Raw genomic sequence first — 25685 nt, 5'->3', positions numbered from 1 at the left:
TAGTGCACCTACTAAGGTCTTATTGTTATTATTAAGTAGGGAAATTATTTACAATAACAGCTCTGGGAATGAAAACTATTTTAGGAATGGAAATCTAGGAAAGAAAATTTAAGGGGAACTATAAAATATTGAACACTTGCTAATTTTCAATTCATTATAAATTAATATTTACCACATATATATCTTTTTAAAATAAGTATTTGATTCTTCTATATTTTCATTGCCTTGCTAATTTAGCAGTAATTGCTTAAGGTAATTTATATATATTCACACCAGTTACATTTTAATTCTAACTTTTCCACTCATAACCCAAGCCTATTTTATATGGCTTCAGAAAATTATTTTTAGAAATTTGTATTCATAGTAAAAAAAATGATATTTTGATTATTAATGCTCTAAATAGTTCCTTCCAAGCTATTTAGCTATGATGCATGTATAAGATTTAAATTTAATTTTAAAGTTTAGAATTTCTGGTGCTGATTTTTCTGTGGAAATTAAAATGTGAATTAAAATTTTAACTTCATCGCTTCTCAGCCTTTTGGCTAAGGTCAAGTGTAAAATTTTAACTTCATTACTCACCCTCAGACTACTTTGCAGATAACTTTTTTTTTCCTAAAGCCATAGATTTTTTTTTTTATGGGTTCAAACCTGACACTATTGAGCCATAATTTCAAAAACTAAACACAATTTTCAAAATCCAAAGCTTTAAAAGATTGGGTGTTATGTTTTTCTGTTGTTCCTGGCTTGGCTGAAAGACCTGAGTATAGGTAACAGTGCCAGATCAGTCAACTTCTGACGGATCTGAAATAACTTAAAAGTGAGTAATGTTCTATATATGTTTAATTTCCCAGCTGAACACTTTCTGCTGGATACTTACGTTTCCCTCTATCGTGTGCGTATCTGCATGTTTTTATTTGTAGAGTGCTCTACTACTCCTTAGAATGTTAGCTATGTGGTAAGAATATAATGTATTCATTTGAAGTATTGGCTTAGGATATAGGGGTCGCTATTTGCATTTCAGCACAGCTAAGTACCATGGCCATGATCTTGCACAACTTTATCCTATGTTGGAGTTTTAGTTGTCCTATTTGTAAAGCGGAAATAATAATACTTAGTACAGAGTATCATTCTGACTCCTCAAAGGGTTAATATACATAAAATGTTTTAGCGGTTGGCGTATAGGCAGCATTTTACAAAAGACAATCTTTTACATCACTTACTGGTGAACAGTTAAAACCCGGCAGAGGCAGAGCAGGTTGGTGCCTACCAGGGGCTGGGGAGTTGCTGCTCAACACATGTAAATTTTCGCTTATGCAAAATAAGTCAGCTGTTGAGGTCTGCTGTACAACATAGTGCCCATAGTTAGCAAACCTGTATTGTACACTGAAATATTTGTTGAGAATTTTAAAAAATAAGCTCTTTTATCAATAGTGGAGTAACGAGAATAACATTATGTTACTGTGGGTCAGGCACTAAATTTATTCATTCAATTCTTACAACAACTCTATGAAGAAAGTTGTACTATTTGTTATCCCACATTTTGGATGAGGAAACTAAGGCAAAATATAGTGAATGTCTTGCTCAAGATTGTGTACCCAGCAAGTCCCAAAGCTGGGATTTGAATGCGCTCCCCTGCTTTCTCTCTCAGTATGTTCTGTACAGCCTTTTGTCATATTACCTATTACACATTATTGCCTCTCCATTTGTTTACACGTCTGTCTCCCTGTACTAGACAAAAATATCCACGAAGACAGCAGTCCATTTTAAGATAAGTTTCATAGCTCCAGAAGTTTCAGTCCAGAGACACTCTCTGTACTAAATAAACCTTTGCAATGGGAACTCTGCTCATTTTTGTACACCCCCTCACTATGCCATTCTCTGTGTGTGAAACTATTCTGGTGTGAGTCCACTTGAGTGCCTCCAGGGGTGACACGGACGAATTCTAACAAGAAACATAGATCATAGAATCACATCTAGCCTCAGGAACTCCTAACGGCCGTGGCTTAAGTCACCTTCAGGCTGTACAAGATGGAGTTCAGGGCTATGGAATGCCTTCCTCTCTGCTGCTCCCTAGGACTGAGTGAGAGAAGAAGACTGTTCCAATAAGTACACAGACAAGAATCGGAACAGGCTTGCTTTAAACTCAGTGTGTGACACTAACAGCTGCGTGATCTCCGACAAGTTCCTACCATTTTTGAGCTATTAACAATGAAAAGATTAATCCTCACACCTTTACACGCAGGTGGTGGTAGTCAAGTGAGAGAATATGAAGTGCTGAGCCTTATGGCCCACAGGTAGTATGTGCCCAGTCAATGTAAAATATTTGTATTATTGCCGTCAACCCAATCAGCTGTCATTACCTTATCACCCTGAACTGCTGTGGCCTCATCTGTCAGACATCGATTCTCATCTTGCTAACAGTATACTCTTTGTTCTAGAAACGAATTCCACCACAAAGATTTTGAGTAACGATGCTAAGCGAATGTTTTCATCCCCAGATTTGGTTATTTGATCATTTCTATCCTGACAAAGCTTATTTAATTATTAAATTAATTATCAAAACTGCTTTTTATGAATTATTAAAACTCCTTTATATTTGAATGCAAAATACATATCTCCTGCTTCAAACCTAGCCTGTAGCAAAACTTTCTCTGTGAGTCATGTGGACTGCCTCTGGCCTTAGAGCTTGACGGTGTTGCGGTATGACCAAGTGGACTTCATTCACATCAGCTTTGATGGACCTGACCTTCATTGGTGTGTGGGCCCAGAACCCCAGTGAACTCAGGCTCCTGTGGGGAAGAGCCATCGATAAGTCTAGGGGTGGACTCCTCCTCCTCTTCTTCAGCCTCCTCTGGCTGTGGGGGTGGGGTGAGAAGCTCTCTGTTCCCAGAAGGCATCACTGTGGCTATTTCAATCTGGAAAAGAAACAAAATTTCACCAGGAAGCCTCAACCCCGCTGTGTGGTAGGGACACAAATTTTAAATGTATCCATTTTTTTTTTTGCCACAAGAGGGCACTAGTGTTCTGAAGTTCAACACTACAGGACAGCTTGCCAGGGAGGGCACATGTGGTTCTAGTTATTGTTATTGTTGGGTTTAATTAATTTTGTTTCTCAAATCTTAGTAATAATTTCCAATGCCCATGTTTTTTTGGGGGGGGGTGATTATCTTGCTCTTTAAAACATTCTTATATGATTATTTATTTTTTAAAAACCTCATTTATTGTTTTATAAATACATAGCATTGCAAGAATGCATTATTGTTGTGGAAGATTTAAATTAATCCAGGAGTGTGCAGAATAAAATCCCAAAGTCCCCTTCACCCTGAAACCCTGATTCCACTCTGCTTGAAGATAATCACTATTAAGAAATTAATGTGTATGCTCCGGTCCTTTTCATCCTTAGTTTCCTAGATTCAAATATTCTGTTTCTTTACAATTTACACTTCCAATAGTTTTACTAAGAAGTACCCTTTCTACTAAAATGAAAAAAATATGTATGGATATATGAAAACGATATGATTTTATCATGTGCAATTTCTCATATACTTTCAATTTTAATTTGAGTAACAAGTATTACCAACAATATTTGGGTTTGTTAAAATTAGCCTTTGTGAGAGTTTTGACAATAGAAGGCATCTGTTAAAATTGAAAAAAAAAATACTCAAATATTTTTTCAGAGATTATATTTTAGATTATACATGGTGTTCTTTTCTTGCATATTTTAGGTAATGAGTTACTACTGCTTTTAAGAACACTATTTGCATTTAGAATAACTGCTTACTCTCAAATCCCTCCCCGTGTCTCAACGTCTATTCCTTTGCATTACTTAATAAATATCTACCTTCCTGACAATCTTATAACCTTAGGCAGGAAATCTGCTCAAGATAGTTCATTGGCAACATGAAGGGCACACTTTGGGAGTCTACTTTCCTGATGGCATCCAGAAATCTCAGATTCTCCTTTTACTACCCTTATCTGGCTGCTTGATTCTTCCCACCTTTCTTCTTTATTCACATTTATTAAATAAGCAAAAAAAAAAAAAAAACCACAAATTACCTTTTAATGTATTTAATGTCAAATGGTATGCACAATATTACTTTCATGTATAAAATAAGTATGTAATTAGACCAGATATTTTGGTATTTTAGATAGCTGTTTCAGGTAATCGTAATATATTTAAAATTAGATACATTTATTATTTAATGTTATTTTTAATAAATTTGAATGCGTGGCTTCACAGATGAAAATTAAAATTACTCTTTTAAAGGAACACTAAACTTTTTTGTCAGTTCACACTTCTGGATTGTGTCTTTTTCTGTTTCTGGAGAGTCTGTCCCTTTCAGCCCTTCCTCCCTGTATTGTAGGGACTCTGCCAGTTTCCTGCCTATCCAAGCCCACTACATGGTACACTCTGAGTTACATATTTTACCTTTGTAACTCAAGGCTGTAGCGTAATAGATGATCAACAAGTACTTATTAAATATAAACTTGCTTGTCCAAACTATATCTAATTCACAGCTTTATATTTAACTTCAGAGATTTTACTGATAAGAATCATGAATGTGTTAATGCCCACTTTAATGCATTTTAAAGCATGAAATCAAACCAAAAGCGTCTCATACTGTATTTTGTGCATTAGGAAGCCGTACATGAAGATATTGTAACTCTTGGCCAGAAATCTCCACTTGAGAAGATTGGGCACACTTCCTTAAGCAGGGAGACATACGGTTTCCATCTGCAGGATCAGAATGAAACAGATTTAGAAGGAATAGATCTGCAGAGACCAAAAGGAGGCTCCAGGAAGAGCGGAAATTGAGACAGATGTTTCATGGAATGGAGGCAGCCTAAAGGGAGAAACACATTCCAGACACGTCGCCTTGAATCTTTAGCTTTGTAGGAAAAATGTTTGCACATACTTTCTACAGATAATTGTTTTTCCACTGTTTTGATGCGAAGCCGTAAGATCTCACTTGCCATCCAGTATAATGAGGCAAAAAACAGCTTTTGTGCTTATCAAAACCCGTTTTGTTCATGCTTACTTGCTAATAAAATGTGAACGTTGAACCATTTTGAAGACCAAGGGAAAGGAATGCCTTTTCAGTTCAGCAAAATTACAGAACTATAAACTCAAAGTGCTGTTCCTGGTAAGCTTTTCGCATTGCAGACCCATTTATTCTCACTATTGAATAGAAATGATTTAAGCTTCTGTCTTTTTTCCCCCTTTCTTTTAACAATTTTCATACTGCGATACGAAGTTGTGAGGCAATGCGTGCAAAGAAATGTGGCCAGGGAAGCACAGCCACCTGGCTCTCCATGTGGCTGACTTTTATGCTTATCCTGCAGAAACCTAAATTTGGGAATCAACACAAATAGCCAGAAAACATCCCTGCCCCTTTTTCTTAGGCTACAACTGGCAACACTCAAATGCAAATATAACTGAGCCTGTGATATAAATCTTCCTTCTTCCCGAATGTTCCTCCGTTGTTTTTCCTTTTACCTCCTTGTTTTACTCTGACCTGTTGTTTTTGTTTGTTTGTTTTTCTGGTTTTTTTTTTTTAACTGAATTCTTTTGATCTGTTTATTATGTTTACCTGGATTTTACAAACACAATAAATACAAAGGGTCACTCCTGCACATGGCCTTGAACTTAGCGACCACTGTGCTTGCATATCTTTTTTTTTTAGGTTTATTTATTTATTTTGAGAGAGAGAGAGAGGGAGAGAGAGAGAATTCCCAACCAGGCTCCACACTGTCAGCACAGAGAGCCTGATGTGGGGCTTGAACCCACGACCTGTGAGAGCATGCTTTTCGCTGAAATCAAGAGGTGGACACTTAACCGACTGAGCCACTCAGGTGCCCCTATATCTTCTTGACATAACACCAGCAAGGCACGTCTCTGAGTTGACTGGGGCGCAGTAAGCTTTTTCTTTTTCTTTCTTTTTCTTTTTTTCTTTTTGAAAGAGAGAGAGCACACACAAACTAGAGAGAAGGGAAGAGGGAGAGAGAGAGACAGAGACAGAGAGAAGAGAGAGAGGGAATCTTAAGCAGGCTCCATGCTCCTCACAGAGCCAGACACAAGGCTTCATCCCACGACCCTGGAACTATGAACTGAGCTGAAATCAACAGTCAGATGCTCAACTAACTGAGCCACCAGGGCGCCCCTAAGCTATCCTCTTGTTTACCTGGCTTTAGAACTGTAGATAGTCGTGGTGGACATAAACTATCTACATAAAAGAGTACATCTGTACCAGAGATGACAAATGCATAGCCCACAGGCAGTGACCTGGGTAGAGTGAAGTGTCAGCAGATGTCAGGTTAGAGCGATAACAGTGCCAAAAAGAGTCATCAGGCCTACCTTGGCCTCTGCACCTTTCACAGCCTTGACTCCATGTAAGCCCAATACAATCCCTGGGAAAAGGGGTCTGAAATAACTCGCAAGGGTCTTAGAGGAGGTCCCTGCCCCCTGGAGACATAAGGACTCACAGTGAAGAATGATTCAGTTACATTTCTTGTACCAGGTTATGTGTACTGAGACTTTTACCAGCAATATTTATCTCATTATCAATAATACTGCAAAAGATTTCAGACTTTCATTCTCCAATAATCAGAAGAGGTGCCCACAGAAAAATCTTCTAAAAGCATTCAGCACCATTTTAAGTGATAACATTTGGTTTTAAACAAATTTAATCAAATCCACTTGTCTCATCCAAAAGCACATCTAAATGACCTGGAGGAACATTGTTACCATTGAGTCTACTTAATGTATTTGTCTCAAGTTCATGGTAAAAATATGAAAAAAGAAGTGTGTTCGGAAACAATAGCCGTACTTCTCTTCCTAATTGCCTCCTTTGCCAGGAACCCCGTCACTACAGACTCTTGCTGAACATGCTGCTTATACTTGTTTAGGATGATGGAGAGTCATTTGCTGCTGCTAAGCATGTGTTTCAACTAAAAAAACATAATGTATGTGTGTGTATGTGTGTGTTTTAATATTTTGATATCTTTTGATCTCAGCACTTAAACTGAACTTAAGTTTCCAAAGAAGAACTTAATGAAAATGTCACTGATGTGTGATGGAAAGAATGCTATGAAAGAATTCAGGATACTCAATTGATTCCTACCTTCATGAATGGATGAAAAGGTCACTGAATGAAAGAGTGAATTATAAATGATGGAAGTTTTGCCAGTCTTTACGGTTACCTAATCAACCAGAATGAATGTCTATGCCAAACATTACATTTAAGTAATGATCATTATATCCATTTTCCTTGTCAGTATTATTTTCTAAACATCTATCAATACCATTATTTTTTTTTTCTATGTCTACCATTATGGCCAGGATCTAAGTCGCTACCTGTCTTGCCAGGAATACAGCAATAGTCTACTTACAAGAAGTTGGCATCTCCTCCATTATATGTTCACTCTCTAATGAGAATAAGCTCTTTAAAAGACAGAACTGATCACTGCCAACCTCTGCTTAAAATCTTTAAATGGCATTTTATTGTTCTTAATAGCCACAAGAACAGTGGCCTTGCAGAAGCAAGGTAACATACTGGTTTGACTGGATGAATTTGACTCTGGCCTATCTGTGAGATCTTGGGTGAGGGACTTTGCCTCCTAAACCTCAGTTTCTCTACCTGTAAAATCCTGGTATATATAGTATATAGTACAGCTGTGTTAGGATGAAAATGTTAATAGAGTAAGTGCCATGGAAATTTATAATTAATTGTATTTGCTATTTTTATTTTTGCTGTTTTTATTTTATGTTTGTTATTATTTTTTTAATTTTTAAAATGTTTTTATTTTTGAGACAGAGAGAGACAGAGCATGAGCAGGGGAGGGACAGAGAGAGAGAGGGAGACACAGAATCCGAAGCCAGCTCCAGGCTCTGAGCTGTCAGCACAGAGCCCGACTCGGGGCTCAAACTCACGGACTGTGAGATCATGACCTGAGCTGAAGTCGGACGCTTAACCGACTGAGCCACCCAGGCGCCCCTTATGTTTGTTATTATTAATAAAATAAATTCAAGACTCTCTGCCTTACAAGGTCCTGCATGGCTTTGCCCTTCTAGTGTTGCCTTCTTCCATTTCATACAAACTCTGATCTTTTTTGACATTGCCCATCTTTAATTTCTTATGCTCCTTTTTCTAGAAGACGTTTGCATGTGCTAGTTGTTCTGCTTGGTATTCCCTCCATCCCTTAGCTTCCCCCCCCAATATTATTTTATTTTATCTTTTAACAGCTTTATTGACACTACAGTAAATCCTGAAAGACAAAGAAAGCAAAAGCATGTGCACACTGAGATCCCTGGTGACTCATCGATATTCACTTAAGAATGAAGATATAATTGTTCCTATTGCAATACAAAAAAATAATGCATATTTTAGTGTAAATACTGATAGGGTCAGGGAGAGGGTCGCAGTGAGGTCTCCATTCCAAGAAGTTATTTTAAATTGTTCTCATGATGTAAAACTGACCTTAAAAACGCACAAGAAGAAAAGACTGTTTCACTAAGGCTTTGAGAACAGCTTCCTGACTCCTGACTTTTTAGTGATAATGGTATAGCTAAAGAAAAAGTAAAATGAAGAGAGTCACAGCCTAAAAAAATCAAGTTCAGGAAAGAATGATTTGTTGTTGTGTCCAGCATTGTTTGGAGGAGAGAAATATTAAATTTGTTGGCCATAAGCAGCAGTCACTAAAGAGATCATCTCTGGTATGGAGAAGAGAAGTTTTACTGGATCTCATAATCTGCTAGATAAAAATAACTGGTATGGACTGAACATTCACTATATGTGAGAAACTGTTATGTTCTTCCCATTGATTCACATGTAATTATCAGAACAGCTCTTTGTAGAAGGTGCAATAATTGTGCACATCTAATAGATTTGTAAACTGAGAATGGGAGATGGGAGGACTAAAATAAATTGTCTGAGGTCACACAAATAGTAAGACCAGGATTTCAATCTAATTAGTCCTGCCACAAGACTGCTTGATTTACTTAATTTTGAATCTGTATTCAGCCAAATAAGTTTCTGCTGAATAATCTTGTTTCTTAGGAAACTTCATTCTGAGAAAGAGGGGATCTGGATCAGGGAAATGAGCCTTACCACTGGGAAATGGCTTCACCTTATACATTCATAAATGGACTATCTTGTCAAAATTTCTAGCCTCATATAGTTTTTGCTGGGCATCATTCATCAACCTACAATCTGATTTGATCATCATTGATTATGTTAGTCAGTTGCTGATCCTGAAGGCGAAAGACAATACCAAGGCCACATTGCCCTGTGGGAGCTCTTGACAGTCATTCAATCCTCCCCTGAAATTGACAAGTGTGAGAAGCATCATATAATATCAATATAGGTGGATTGTAAAATTCAAGCAGCATTTATTGTAATTCTAACTTTTTTGAGAAATGGGTATTATGTCAGAATGAAGCTTTAGTCTGGTTAAACTTGATGGCTAAGACAATTCCATGCATTCACCACAGTTTCATTTTCCTCCTGGGCATTCAGCTAAAGTTCATTCTCTACTTTCCTTGAATCTAGATCGGGTCATGTGGTTCGTTCTAGCCAATCGAATGGGAAAAGAAGTAATGCACCACATCTGGTCCAAATTAGTGAAGCGCAAGTATACTTTCTCCATCTGTCAACAGAAGATACTAGTGTGACCTTGAAGTCCCAAGGTGAAGATGGTGAAGTTCTAGCATGAAGGAAGTTTGAATCCTTAAATAACTACTTGGAGGACAGGAAACCTATTGACCTGCATTGGACAGTCATGTCAGCAAGATATAAATTTTTATTGTGTAAAGCCACTGGGATTTTGGAGTTGTTTGTTACAGCTGCTAATGTAACTTGCCTTAACATAGATCTTTTAAATTTTTGTTTTCTTATCCATATCTTAATCATACTGAGGGAACAATTTTTAATATTGTTATGGGTTGATTTACCTGGCACAGATCACTGAAATTCAAAAACATAAATGCATTTTGTGTGTGTGTGCCACTCAATCCTCTCTGATTTCTTTCTTACAAACAACTGTTCTTTGATTTTGCTTATTTGGTGGAATACTTACTGAAATGGTATACTACCACATTTGAGTGAATTCACAATTATTTCAATTCACTTATTTTTAAAGCTCAGTATTTTATTAACTAGATTAAATCAGAGTTTATAAATATATATTATGAATAAATCTCTACAAGTCCAATATCAAAATTAGTTAATGGCTTTCTATTTACTTCAAAAAAGCATAAAATCATATTTGATATTGACTTGCTAGGATGTATTTATGAAAACATGTAAATTATTTCATGCTTTTAAAAAATCTATCCTAATAGATGGTGATTCATCATAAATTCATAACTCTGAATGGTAATGTTTCTTTGTACTTAATGCGATGTTTAGGTGAAAATTGTAATGCAAGAGAGATGAGAGTTGATGATTTGAGGGTTTCATTTAATAATATCCTCTCTAGTCTGTATCTCTTCTGGGACCACAGCATTTTGTTGTTCCCATGTTTATTTACTCATTTCCTTTCCTTATTGTCAGAAAGTGGCAATATTCCATTTTTAGTTGCCAGAAAACGTTTTCAACTTTAGTTTTATCCCGGTTTATTAAGGACTCCATTCACCACCATTCCATTAGGCTCCAGAAAAACTTAATAGATTTTCAATATCTTAGTTCTCACAAAATGTATCATCTAGTTCTAATTGAATGTCTCCAAATAATATTGGAAGAGAACTTTGGCAAAGGCTTTAGAAACATTATCTAATAATAAAGTCAGTTCACATTCCCTTTCCCCTTACCTCCCTTATTCCCCAAGTAGGGATGCCAGAAGGACAATTTAGTGTAGGCTGAAATCAGTAATCTCATGAGGATAGGGGGAGACAGAGAGAGAGGTGAGAGAGAGAGAGACAGAGAGAGACAGAGAGTCAACCACAGTAATTGAAAACAAAGAAGTTGGACTGAAAACCAAGAGATTTGGAACCTTATAAACTCTAACTTTTTTTTTTTGACAGAGCAATTTAGTAATATTTTAAGTTTTGATCTTTCCTATCTTTACACAAAGCAAATTATTCCTTCTAGCACAGACTTTATTGATTCACAAAGTATAATAAGCCATGCCTTTTAATACATAGAACTTATCTGCATAAAATTGCTATTCATTCATGGTGATGATGATGATGATGATGATGATGATGATGTATATATTATCAGAGGGTAATAATAGACATTTTGAATAGGAAAACATGTGCAGCAGGGAGGACCAGATAGCTAATAGCCAATTGCCTTTGAAATAGACAATTATTATGTTATTTATTTCTACTGTTTAGTTCCAGTGGTAAAATCTTAAAAAATTTTTACAAATTTAGAAACCTGACTTTATCTTTTAGAGGCAGAATTTGTTTAAACAAATGCAAAAACTGAACTAGACCAGAATGCTAACCTGAAGGCACTTACTGCTACCAATATATCCCCTGTAGCCTCTGTAGTCTCACCTGGGAACCTAATCATGATCAAAAGATTGTTGTTGACCATAGCACCAGAACAAAAGACTATAGGTAAGTCAGCTTTGTAATAGTATAAGGCGAAGGAGGTGCTGTTTTTCTAGGGATCAGAATCTTTAAGTTTGTTGATGGCCATAAGTTTTTACTATTAGTTTCAGGATTGAATCATCCTGCCAATTGAAGGCTGTTAAGTAGTAGTTGATTGGCCTTGAAAATATTTGATTTGATGATCTTCCTTTCTTCTCTCAGTATCAGAATGCACTGATCCTTTTCAATCTCCTTTATCTCTCTCTATATTACAGATTCAGTATAGTTTTAGTAGGAGGATTTTTTTTTAAATTTTAAATATCCTGGATTTGATTTCTTTCACATTTAATACTTTAATCAGAGTTTTGATATCATAACTCCAAAGATAACTTAATCTCATAACTTATGAGAAAATTTGATCCAGCCTGAATATCTTATATATTTATTTTCTTTGTTATTCTTCTCATATGTTAAGAAATGGAGTATATAATATATATTTGCATCCATACCATTTACCTCTTTAAAGCCCACACTGAATGTGAGCAGAGAGACTGGCATGATTCACTGTGATTACCCTTTAGATCTCACTTATTTGCATCTCATATTGGCTGAGTTGACGTCAAAAGCTAGTAATTGTACAACCTAATGAGGGACAACATTACCAAGCGATAATTCTTGAACTATTTTCATGCCTGTGAGTGTGTACCTTAACAAACATAAGGTAAGCCTCTTTATTCCTAGCAAACTCAAGACCAGTTTAAGCAGGACTTGTCCTAAGAGTATTAGAACATATGAATATAGGAAATTGGGGAAGATCTAGTGAAAATTAGGCATAGTGAAAGAGATCTAATCAAGACAATAATAGGTCACGTTCAATCTCAGGTTAAAAATTAGTATGATGGGAGAACATGGTCAGGGTAGGATTACCCAACTCTAAAATATAAGATTTCCAAACTTTTTTTTGAAAGATGTTATTTCCGGCATATTTATAATTTGCTTTTTTTTTTTTAAATATGTCATTATGTTAGATGCCACAAGGCAAAATCTACAGGAGTATGTTAGAAAAGCAAAATTTGGACTGGAAAAAAAATGAGAAGGCATACATTGTATGGGCACCAAGAATGTAAAATAATTTAGAAAAAATAATTTAGAAAAAAAATAATTTAGAAAATAATTTAGAACTATTAAAATAATTTAGAAAAAAAAAACAACAACAACAAACCAGCAACTGACTCACACTTCCCAGCTGAGGGAAGTCAAACACTGGATCTGGGCCTATCCCAAGAGATTCTGATTTCAATAGTCCGGGGTGTGGCCTAGGCGTTAGGATTTCTAAAAGCTCTAGCAGTGATTAAAATATGTGGCCAAAGTTGAGAACCCCCACACTAAAGGGGAAATGTACTTCACTGAATAGCATGTAGGAGACATAAATACTAATTAAGTCCTGGAACTTTGAAAGTTTAGTAAATTCTTGATGAGAATGTGGTAGAAGGATTGTTTTTCACTAGGCTCCCGGGGCCAGAAGCTTCACAAACATCCATGACAGTTCCAGTTCAAGAATCTGCTGAGGTTGATTCTCCAGCTGGAAAAAAAAAAAAAAAAAAAAAAAAAAAATTGGGGAAGAAGGGAAAGGTCTCTGGGAAGTAAATTTCTTGAATTCCATAGCAGGAAGCCATGGATAAGCCACTGGCATAGCTTTCAAGCTGGAGAACCCTACTGGCTGAAAATTCTTGTTCACAAAATAATCTGTCACCTGACAGAATACACAATGCAGAATCAGGTGCCAGAAACCCAGAATTTAGCAGGAAATTAGACACTCAGAGGCTTTGAGTATGCAAAAAGAGGAAGAAACTTTGATTGACCTGGTAACTGGGCCGGCCACCACTGTATGTTTTAAAAAGATGCTGGAAAACAAAAATATCTCAAATGCTACTCTGAGAAAAGAGCCATTATTTTAGGCAGTGTTTCCTAGTTCAGTGCTGCTCAAACCACAGGTGCATCAGAATGACAAAGGAGTTAAAATCGCTGATTCCTGGCTCTCTCTAGAGTTTCTGACTCAGTAGGTCTGGGTTGGGACCTGAGAATTTGCATTCCTGACTAGCTCCCAGGTGATGTTGATACTGCTAGTTCAGAAACTACATTTTGAGAAAAGCTACTCTGAGAATGGTAAAACTGTGCCATAATTGAACTCCTGATGGAAGATTTCTCCCAGTGTTTGAGCTCAAAATTTGCAAACTCGGGACAATAAACATCAGCTGACCAACATCTGGATGAGGCTAAACCAAGGTTTTTTGTTTTGTTTTGTTTTTCCATCTTCTGATTTTTCTTATGTAGCTCCAGGTCTCTTCTTGAGTGTCTGCCAACACTATGTACTGGTCTGGGGGAAATACCCTTTTGCTTGGAATAATTAATTTTGGAGACTCGGGATTAATTTGTTCTTTAAATCTGATGGGGGTTAGGGCCATTTTTGTGACAATACTGCATGCACACTTAATGCTTCATTCTCTTAAAATATCAAAGTCATGGGAGACTGTAGTGAACTACTAGCAAAGTATGTGTTTCTGAAGGAACTACACCTGTATCTGGAAGAATTCAGTCATGGTGTTACCGAAAGAGTCCAGCTTGGCCCAGGCAAGATGAAGAGAAGCAAAAAGAATTAGGAAAAGGAAGTTCTTTGGCTTTTTCAATCAAAGTCAAACAATGCTGATTTTGTACTGTAATCTCTTTGGATTTAAACAAATTCAGACTTTAATTTGCAGTAGATGGATGTTAATCTTTGGTCCTTTATTTTTTCACACAAGCTTCATAGAAGTAGGGGAAATATACACAGATTTGTGTTATCTTTATGTTTCTGGAATTTTTTTTTAATGTTTACTTATTTTGAGAGAGAGAGAGTGAGTCGGGGGGAGGGGTAGAGAGAGGGAGACACATAATCCAAAGCAGGCTTTATGCTCTGAGCTGTCAGCACAGAGCCCAACATGGGGCTTGAACTCAGGAACTGTGAGATCATGACCTGAGCCAAAGTCTGAGGCTTAACTGACTGAGCCACCCAGGCGCCCTTGGAATTGTTTTATTGGAGTATATTTACTCAGAATTTCATTTCATTTCAGAGTCTTTCCTAAGCTCTATTATTAATGTGGCTTGATATAATTTTAGGTAGAACATACAAGTGAGAGTGAGATATCAATCTCAGGTGCAGGAAGGCCTTTGAGATAAATTCACTGATGCTCTTGGATCCATTTCAGAGCTTTTGGGATCAAAATCTACATTCTGCCATTCTGCCATACATGCCTAAGAGTGCTGACTGTCATGGTGGTAGGTCTCATAAAGATGGGAGCGTGATTGTCCTAAAAATGGGAAGAGCTACCTTGAACTTAATAGTTAAGCCTAATGGCTTGAAGGCCACCATCCTGGGAGGTGAGTGCATCTTCTGTTGGCTCTTAAATTCGCTCTTCCTGAAGAAGAATGACTAGGCTAATTGGTGGATGGCAGAAGATACTAGGACTGAGTGGTTCACCCTCCCTTTTGGGGAGAATTGTCTGCCTGTCAAGAACATACATTGCTTTGTCCCTCCATGCACTACGATTTACTGAATCAGGCACTAATCTGACGACTGTGGTTAACCACAGTTTTGGGTTAATACCCAAAGTTAGTGGTTTGTTACATTATTCTTTGTAGTGTGCGGTTTAATACCTTAAGTGGCCAACCAAAGTCAGAATGGGAAACAAATGTCCTCACCTATGTATTCATTTTGATTAAGATCCCCACTCTGCCAGTCAATTCCTAACCAGTAAGTCCAGGCCTTCAGCAGATAATATTTAAATTACAGATCTGCTTCTCATTAAAAAAAATAGAAATTCAGAATGTTATTTAGATTTTCATATTTGCACAGAATAAGGTTTTTGTTAAACAGAATGGAATTTTAAATTTCTCTTTTCTCAAAATTGTCCCACAGAGTTGATAAGAAATCTTGAAGCTATTCCTTGTTGTTACCATTATGTCAACAATTGGCTTCCAAAGGTGTTAAAACGTTCTCGTATATTCAGCCTGGGTTACTAACGAAGCATTCGTAAGGATTTCATAGACTGGCATGTAGATATCGTAAGTGTGGTGGAATTCTTCTCTAAACATCAGCCTGGTGTACAAATTGATTTAACTGATCCATATTAATTATCTAAAAGAATGTGACCATGGACACTGGCAATGAAAGCTGTATCTTATTTTCTATTTTATCTTGAAAATGGATGAGGAAGAAATGTGTTTGGCGAAGATTGCTCAATCCTCACATTTCTCACAAAGCAGCTTTCAGTTCAGAGGGATTGTCTTACCTCTTGCTCCCTTAAATACTTTGACAGCTAAGACAGATGCTTAGATATTGTGTTAATTATAATCACTTGAAAATTCTTGCTTTTCTGATTCCTAATAATCAAATTACTTAATCTCAGAGGAAAGAAACCTCAATATTGGACACAGCTAAAAGAAGTAAAGATTAAAGAGAAGAAGAAGGAAAATAATGGAAGCTTTTAATGCCAAAGTCTCTCTGGTTTGGCATTAAAACAGTCTGGTTTAAATTTTACTCTGAAACGTACTAGCTGAATAACCTTGGGCAAAATTCTGATCTTCAATTGTTAATAATAATAATAATAATAATAGAATAATTTATCATTTCAAAGGATACTTATGAGAATTAACCTAGGCTTGTGGTCTCATAAATAATGTATAATACAAACACAAATAAGTCACTGGCAAAGACTATCAGTGTTCTTTTGTTTCCTGATGAGCCTATATGATTGTATGTTTGTTGCATTTTCTTAAAGTTTTCAAATAGTTTTAAAATGAGATTCAAATAGTTTAACACTGTTTTTTAAAAGAAGCATATGGAAAGTCAATCAGACAACCATGTTAAAAGCTCATCAGCAAAATTCTACCCCCCCCCCCCCACTTTCTCTAGAGTATCTTTGGTGAGGAGGGAGGGTGAGGAGAAATATTAGCTTTTATTTTTTGCCAAATTCTGAAAAGAACATTTAATTCAGGCTGAGTGTAAGTTATTTCTTCCAATAAAAAGTATTTTATATGCAAACCACCTTTGAAACTTTTAAATATATTTCATAAACTGGCCAAAGTGAGACATCATTCCAAATATAAAGGTAAAAAAAAAGATAAAAGTATTCCATATCTTTATTACCAGAGGAAATAAATAGTAGAAATATTACTAATTAATTGCTTTCTGTTCAGAAAATACAAAGATGTTATCTGTTAGCATTACCAAAGCTGTATACCAATTTATCATATTTAGATAACCTAATTAAAATACATTTTATATATCATTATCTGAAGTGGACATTGATTCTATGAGTAGCTCAAAGTTAATGTCATTTTCTTAAGCAATTTCTAGTGTTACAGGGCACCAACATTTGTTCTAAAATTATTCTGAATGGCATCGTATTACCATTATGGCAACTGAAAAGAAACCATTGTTCAACTGTTCCTGGATACAACTGCCTTCACTGAATACTTGCCCATTTCTACAACTCCACTAAATTTAACTTTCATTCCTTTGATGAATCTTATCGCTTCTTCATCCCTGAAAGCTATTTTTTAAGCTTAATTCATTTCTTTCAATGGTGATTTTCTTTGGGATGATTTTAAATAAGTTCACTACTTATTCTCCTTATGAAAAAGAAAACAATGGCCTAATTTTAAGATCAATGGAGAGTAATAGCAAGGAAGGCACCTCTCATTCAAAAAAATCCCTATGGGTCAATTATTACTGATATCCCTTTATTAGTTATTGCCATTTAGCTATGAATGCTTACTCCATCCTATTCCAGAAAGTATATGAGGCAGTTTTAAAAGCACGTATGGTAATTCTTCAAACAATCTACATGAGGAGATTAGGATGATGGGAAAGTAAAGGTGGGGGAAGTAATATAAAATGAGGAAAGAATGCAGCAAAAATTCAGGGCCCAAATTTCTGAGCAAAATGACAAACACAATTATTTACAAGATGTAGAGCCCAGAAAATAAGCACATTCCTGAAAATTTGCAACCCATTTGGGTACTGAGGCCTGAGAGAAATGTCTACCCCATGTCCTCCTGAAGAGCATTGTATGGCATCACTGTAAGTGCCCCTCATGCTGTCCCACATTAAGTACAACCAAGTGCTCCACAGGGCTCTGTGATACAACATTTATGGTGTTTATTAAAGATGCAGAGACACTGCAGATGCTATTAAGTACAAGTAATTATATAAGACTAGAGTGAGGCAGGATAGGGGAGGGTAAATCTGATTGGATGGAGCCAAGGAAAGGTTACTGCAGGAATGGAAGTTCATATGCTCCATAAATACTAATACTGCCACTGAGTACTTTTCTGGGCAAAGGAAATAACTCATGGGCAGGCCAATGTTTTTCTGAGACCTAAGAGAAATGAGTAATCAATAACCCCAAAACTATACCATGGAAACAGAAGCATCAAATACCTAACTTAATCAAAAATACGGTCTCAGTTTAAATCACTCAAAGAATATCAAATTTTTAACTGTGTTCTGATGAAAACTTTAAGGCAAATAACAAAATGTTTCCGTGGAGTCTAAACCACCAAATATTTATGATTTTATATATCTATCTATATTTATATCTGTATCTATATCTATACCTACATTGGATGGATGGATAGATGTTAGATAGATAGATGGATAGATAGATGGATAGAAATAGAGACATAGAGAGATAGCTATAGGCTATTCCCCATAGCATAGATATACTATGTTGGAGGATGACTATCTACAATTAATCTTTGAAGCAGTCTTTTTTATTTTAATTTAATTTTTTTTTACATTTATTCATTTTTGAGAGACAGAGAGAGACAGAGCACAAGTGGAGGAGGGACAGAGAGAGAGAGGGAGACACAGAATCCGAAGCAGGCTCCAGAGTCCGAGCTAGCATCCGACGTGGGGCTCGAACTCACAAACCACGAGATCATGACTTGAGCCGAAGTCGGACGCTCAACCTACTGAGCCACACAGGAGCTCCTGAAGTAGTTAGTCTTAAGCCATTCTTTCTTACAAGTTGGGTAAGTCAACTGTCTCTAAAATTTACTTCTAGATTACATTATTCACCCATAAAACACTGCTTTTAGCAGTGTTGGAGCACCAGCGTTCAGTTCTACTAAAACAAGTATCAAGTTAAAAGGACAATTTGGAAAATGGTAGAAAATGGAGGGAGGATAATATATTTTTTTATTAACCTGCTGGAAATTATTTTCTGATACGAGAAGATAATATCATTATAATTATATGTCATTAACAACTATGATCTTAATCAAGTTACTTAACCGCTCTTTATGTCAATAGTCTCATGTATTCAATGAAAAGAACAATATCACTTCCTAGTTTTGTTGTGAGTAATGAGATCATGCATGTGACAGGCCTAGAATAGTACTCAGCACATAAGAAGTGCTCAATCAAGGTTAGCTAATATTCATCAGAAAGCAAAAAGTTCATATTTTTGTCTTATGGCTTGTAACCAATTCTCACTTGTACCATTAAATTAAAAGAAAGGCTAAATAAAAGACTGCAAATAATTTATGTTATACCAGCAAGTTTATCCATTATCCACTGGGTAACATAGAGCATTATGATGGAATTGCTGAGCCTAAGATCTGCTTCTAACATAGAATCCAGCAGATTCTGAATATTCTAAATCATCAGAAATCACTTAAGTCAGCAGTCTGGAATACTATTCCTGCATGTCATTTTCAAAACTAGAAATTCTTTCATGACCCTTTGACTCACTAGGGAGGTAATGAATATACTACCACCAGTAGAAATCGACAAAGCTCTATTGAGATTCTAACTCTGGGGTTGGAGGGATGATTTGGCTCATTGCTAGATAAATCACTGGATTCACAAATGCAAGCCTTGCAGCAGTACAATTCAAATTTGGTTTTCAGAAAAAAACTTACATTATTACATATTGTATTAGTTTTCTATGGCTGCAAAGCAAATTGCTATACATTTAGCAGCTTAAATCTTTACCCATTTTTAACTAACAGTTTCTGTGGGTCGGAAGTCCAGGAATGGCCAGGAATGGTCAGAAGTCCAGGAATGGCCAAACATCTGCCCAGGGTCTCACAAGGCTAAAATCAAGCTATTGGCCAGGGCTGTGATCTCAGGTATACCTCTGGGTTCCTTATATCTATAGGACTGTGGTTTCCATATGCTCTCTGGCTGTCAGCCACTCTCAAAATTTAGAGACTTCCTGCATTCCTTGCTATGTGGACCCATCCATCTTTAAAGCCAGCAACAAATAGTTTTCCATTTCCTTGAATTCATTTCATGCTTTAAAATTTGTCCCTGACCTCAAGACACTGTTTTAAAGGACTCATTAGTATAGATCAAGCCAACCAGTAGAATCTCCCTTTTTAAATTTCAGTTGTGCCATATAAAATAACCTAATTATAAGCCTGATATCCCAATATAGTCCCAATATAGTTATGATGTTGAGAATTATAGAGGGCATGGACACACGAGGGAAGGAGTCACTTAGAGGACATCTTAGATTTCTGCCTACCTCATATGTCTAAGGCCTTAAGGATAAATCATTCAAAGTCTAGAGGGTCTATTATATTGGCCCAAGATGCAAGTCTTAAAATTTATAAGAAAGAAACTGGCATATATTTTAGAAACATTGCTTGGTTATTCTATAAATTTATAATTTTAAAATATAAACTTGCTTTTTCTGGAAATTAAATAAATTCTAGACTAACATAGTCAGAACCACACTCTTGAGATTGAATACATAAAAGAAAAGAACCTTATCTTACCATTCTCCATGTGCTTCATTTACCATGAATTTTTTTTATCAACTGTTCCTTATATGGGTAAGTTACCAGTGTGTTCACTCAAAAAGTGTCATACAGGAATAAGAAAATGTAGAACAACTGTTCTTAGTTGATAAATATGAGATAAATAAGCTTATCAGGAGTTGTCAGAATCTGAATTTCCATGACTAAAGTCAAGAAATTCATATAATGAGTAACTATATTCTAGAATCCATGCAGCATGGCTGGATCTATTGGCTTCATTTTACATCTTCTCATAAAGAATTGAATATTAGTTCTTTGTTTGTAAAGCAATTTACATTAACAACTTGTTAAGATCTGAGCTTAAGTTCTGAATTTTATTCCTCAGGTCATTTTATTTATTATATTACATTGTTTTTGTATTTTGTTTTTTCATAGGTGGTGGGTAGGTGAATTGGTGAATTGATTTTTGCTACTGGACCAACTTGGTAAAATTAAAAAATTATGCATAGTTTGTTTTCAAATGTGTTACATTTTCATTATAGCACAGGTATATGTGTATATGTATATCATCTATCTATAAACTGGTTTTCTTCATCACAAAAGATTATTAAATCAGGATGACTTATGTATTTCAGTCATCAACAAGAGATTATTTTGTGGCTCTCTGGAGAGAGTTGTTAAGGATGCTGAGTTTGGCTACGTCAGTGTGAAAATTAAGCATATTTGAATGAGGTAACAGGATACAATGCCACATATTTGGTACCTTGCAAGAAGGTTGCTCTTCCAGAATAAGCAAATACTGAGGAAGGGTTGGATACGAAACCATCTTTATAGAGATACATTTATCACCTTAAGCTTCCTGATGGCACAAAGAACTTCAGAATCTCTTGAGAATGTCTGTGCAGCAAAAGGGGATTCTGACATCAAGGAATGGCTTTAAAGAAGTCTACAGATAAAGCTCATCTCCTTCAAAATTTTATCTAGGGCAGCCTTGAGCAGTCTCTAGAACCAACTCCACAGGCTAATCAAAACAGAGGATTCACTGATGATACTCATCAAACCTCTTTGATCCTATGAAATATCTTTTGGAGGAATGACAGTACATTTAAAACTAAAATATTTAGCTTGGTAGATAACTGCAGATACATACTGAGTCTTTTTTTTTTTAATATTTATGCAAAATGGGAAAAGGAGCAGAGCAGAGGAGTTAAGCACTGACAAAGTTTCTCCTTATATTCTAAACTGATGCATTAGATTGGAGATCTAGAGAACATGTATAGCAAGACTAGTGTTAATGACTATAAACTCTACAGAAAATTCCCTTAACATAGTAGAAGTCATACAGCAAAATGAATCAAACAATGTATAAAGACTTGGAAAACAATCACAACCAAATGTGCAGAAGAAAAGTGGTCTTCTGTCAAGCCTAAAACTTTACTAAAAATAAGGAAAGAGGGAGACAGAGAAGGAATGGGGTGGGAAGAGCTTAAAAACAGAAGAGAGGAAGATGCAAAGGAAAATGGGGTGGGGAAGAAGATGTGAGAGTCATCGCATTGCAAAAATTTGATTCTTAAATTTCATAAGGCAACATAAACAATAACGAGAATGCATATCCTCTTAATAAAGATATAGCTACGTTCCATACAATTTAAATAAATGCTTTTGTCAAAATATTTTATTTCCCTAGTTGCCAAAAGTAATTATTCTAACAAGACTTACACTTGAGTGACTGCCCAAAATATGTTATGATCCTGTAAAGGTGATGTAACTTCCCTTTTGGATGATTTATGCTTAATTAGTTTTTGTCAATGTTGTACATTAATTACCCTCCAACATTTCAAGGTCTATTTGTGTTTTGATTTAAAAAATTAGTCTGTATCCTTTAGTTATGTAAAAAGTCTAACATTTAATTGGAAACATGTCATATCAGATTTATGTAATGGGCTGTAACCTTGCCAATGCCTACATTAGGTGAGAGATAATCCGTCATTTAGAAAAGCACACTCACTCTTGGAACACAGTGGAGTTCCAAATCACTGCCCTTTCTTTGCATTCTTATTTTATTCAAATTTATTTTCCTCTTTGTCCTTTGCCCCAAACTTCCCCAACTTCCTTATCACACGTGTACTATTTCCACTCTTCTCCTCTAATGCTCTCTGTTCTAACTTGAAAGAAACTCTTTTTTGTTATTGTTGTTTTAATTTGTGAGAAGATATAAAGAAAATGAAGTGAACCAGGCGAAAGCAAAAAAGTGTCCCAATGTTAACTTTCAACAGATTGAACAGATTGTGGAGAAAGGGTTCATACGAAACCATTAAGATAGAACATCTCTATTTATAAATAAACAAAAATCTATTTGAAGAGAGCAAATCTCAGTAACTCCCCATACTCATGCTTTTAAAAGTCTCAAGAGAGGCAGGAATCAATTACCTCAGCTTGACCAATAGGTATGTTTTCATAGTTGTATAAATTATCCAGGTCGTCCAAAGTGGCATCGTAAGTTTCTGAGTCATAGTTGATGGGGTCCAGAGTGGGAGCAGTCACAGCAGCATCAAAGATGACAAGTCCCAGAATGAGTCTTGCTAACATTTTCATTTTTCAAGCTTTCCTAACAAAAAATACTTAAATGTATAAATATCTAATTGATAATAACTTAGGAATAGTTTCCACTAACTAGGAATGATAAATTCACAGTTCGACACTGTGAAACTCAAGCTGGTAGCTTTCTTTATATGGATCATTTATAAACATAACACATGAAATTATACAGATTTTGAAGGCTATTCATAGCAGATATTCAAATTAATTCACAAACCTGTCCACATTTTACAGTAGCTATAGGCATTACAGTGAAATTAAGTTTCTTTCATAGAGAAACACAGGGAAAAAGGGGACACAGAAATATTGTGATACACTTGTTCATGAAAGCCTTTGCCTTAGAGTTTTACCTTTTACTAAACATTAAGTTTCTTTCATCAACTCTGGGATGTAGGAAGGAGAAGGAGGTGGCGGAGGACTATAACCGTAACTCCATTTTACAGATGAGGAAACCGAGGCAGAGTTGACTAGCGATCTAACTAGGATTCATAAGTGTTTCTTGCACATTTAAGCCTATGGCTTTTTCCAGACAAAATAATGAAGGTTTTCTTTTTCTTTTTTTCTTGTTTACTTCCTTGTTGCCTCTGGGTATCATTGATGTATGCATAATTTAATATGTGTATAATTTACTATTTCATGCAATATTTTTCAAAACTTATTCTTAACCGAGTAAGGCAGAAAATGATTTTTTCTTTAGTCCTTCGTGTTTTATTTCAGTTCTTCATAGCTATCTAAGCTTTAAACTCAGAATCAGTCAGAATATATGCCTAAAAGACACTATAAGGCAAGATTTTCTTGGAGGAGGATTTCCACACACATAAGATTAAAAAGTTTTTGTTTCGTAATTCTTTGTTAAGCACAATTCTTATTTTCCATGGTAACATCGTGGCGGGGGGATTCGATCAAGATCTTACCATTTTAATTATTTTAGTTCTGTATGTACTCCTTTGAATACGTTCTAGTTTTAGGGGAAAAAAAAAAACCTCTCACGTTTAATTTTAAACATCTAAATTGGGCCTATCAAAAATGTTACCTGGTAATCATTTTTCGAGGAGGCAAAGAATATGGAAAACTTTTCTTATCAAGCATGTCTAATTTTAGAGGTGTTGTATTTTGGATACACTTCTCAGGTTTACTTGAAGAACAGTACCTATGGTGTTTTGTACCTATACACACGTATAAAAGGGAATTCATGATAAATATTACTTTTAAACTTGAATGCACTGGCAGACAAACTGACCTTCAGTTACTTGAAAGAAAGTCTTTATGAAGCAGGTTTAGGCAGAGGCATATGAAATTCCTCTGAGAATAAGAAGCAGTACAAGGAGCTCCTTTTTATTCCCTCCTATGATTTCTTCAAGTAATTTTTTTATCCATCCTGGATAAGCCAAGCCTCTATGTCACTTGCCTTTGCATGGGTCTTTGCAGGATTGCAGACTTCGAACTGTTGTACACAATCACCAACAAAGTCCTACTTAATCAAACAGTGTGATTTACAAATCTTCCACAAACCATTCTTCCATAGTCGAGTGGAAAACATTAACTGTGGACCCCACTAACCTAGAGAAAATCTTTTCTTTTTACATTTCCTTCTACATTTCTGGCCACTTTCATTGTTCAAAGTAATTATGTACTTGCTGATGATTTTTTTCTCACTTCAAACTATAAATGTGAGTATGTGTCTACACTCTTAGAGTTTATTTGCTTTGGGCATATCCCTCAAAGTTATCAACAATGAGACAGTCTGTGCAAACCCCAGAAATATGAAGAACACCTATCTATGCTTAGTTTAAAAAGTACATTTCTTCCTCCAAGTAACTATACCAGCATTTAATGTTGTATCTTTGAACTTGTTGCCCACTTTATACCATTTCATGATATTTTGAAAATTATGCTTATAATAAAACTTTAAAATATATAGCTTATAAAGACATTTAAATGCATAATTGCCATATAATCATCAATATATTTTTAAACACCTGAAATCTCCCTTTTTCTTCTTTTGCATAATATTTCAATCAATGCTAATCAATAGTGCATGCCTATAATGGCAAGAAACAAGGTCAATGTCAGGGCACTTGATTTAAGGAATATATTGGAAACTACTACAATTTTACTGGCATCTATCCTGGCTATTAAGATCAACCATTTTACTGTGTGTTATTAATTCCTGAGCTAATTAAAAATTTGAATTTTCCAAGAGTAATATAAACGTAAAATAACGAACTTAAACCTAAACCATTGAATCAAAGTTCACCATGAAATATGAAAGCAAGTTGAATTATTTTTCAAAAAGTTGTTAGAAGAGAAAAAAAAAGTATCTCACCAAAGAAGAAAGCAATTGTAAAAACTTACCTTTGGCTCCTACTTGGTGAAATGGCACGAAGTGACTGAGGACGCCGAGCCAGTAGTATGTGCCCCTGACCAATGGTTGTGAATTCTGGTCTGTGGGAGGTGGAATTTATAACACTCAATTTTCTGTTTGGAAAAGCTAACCTTGAGAAATGCTTCTCAGTCTTTAAAAACCCCAAATTACTTTATAGTCACTCAAAATAAGCAGTCGAGTCCAAATGCCATAGTGTATAGAGTTCTTGAAATATGTTAAAAGAGTTCTAATTGCCAACATGTCGCCTTAAACATTTTAAATGCAAAAAGTTGGTTTTAATATATTTAATCTATAACAAGCTCACCAATTAAGAAAAAAGTTAATGTATACAGTGATACTAGAAATGGATATTTTAGA

General features: G+C 35.6%; 1 protein-coding gene across 1 annotated transcript in view; it reads right to left on the bottom strand.

Moving 5' to 3' along the window:
• The window catches only part of EPYC (epiphycan), a 36482-nt gene extending 11094 nt beyond the window's left edge, over positions 1-25388 (bottom strand). The window contains exons 1-3 of the mRNA XM_058741822.1: positions 25298-25388; positions 22775-22952; positions 2747-2915 (exon numbers count right to left, since the gene is read on the bottom strand). Of these exons, the coding sequence (XP_058597805.1) occupies positions 2747-2915; positions 22775-22939 (334 nt within the window). The 5' untranslated portion in view covers positions 22940-22952; positions 25298-25388. The remainder of the gene's footprint in view (positions 1-2746; positions 2916-22774; positions 22953-25297) is intronic.
• Between the last annotated feature and the right edge of the window lie 297 nt (positions 25389-25685).

Source organism: Neofelis nebulosa, chromosome 8, assembly GCF_028018385.1.
Source record: "Neofelis nebulosa isolate mNeoNeb1 chromosome 8, mNeoNeb1.pri, whole genome shotgun sequence".
Taxonomy (NCBI): Eukaryota; Metazoa; Chordata; class Mammalia; order Carnivora; family Felidae; genus Neofelis; species Neofelis nebulosa.
The sequence above is the reverse complement of the archived record's forward strand: the minus strand, read 5'-3'. Positions and strand labels throughout refer to the sequence as shown.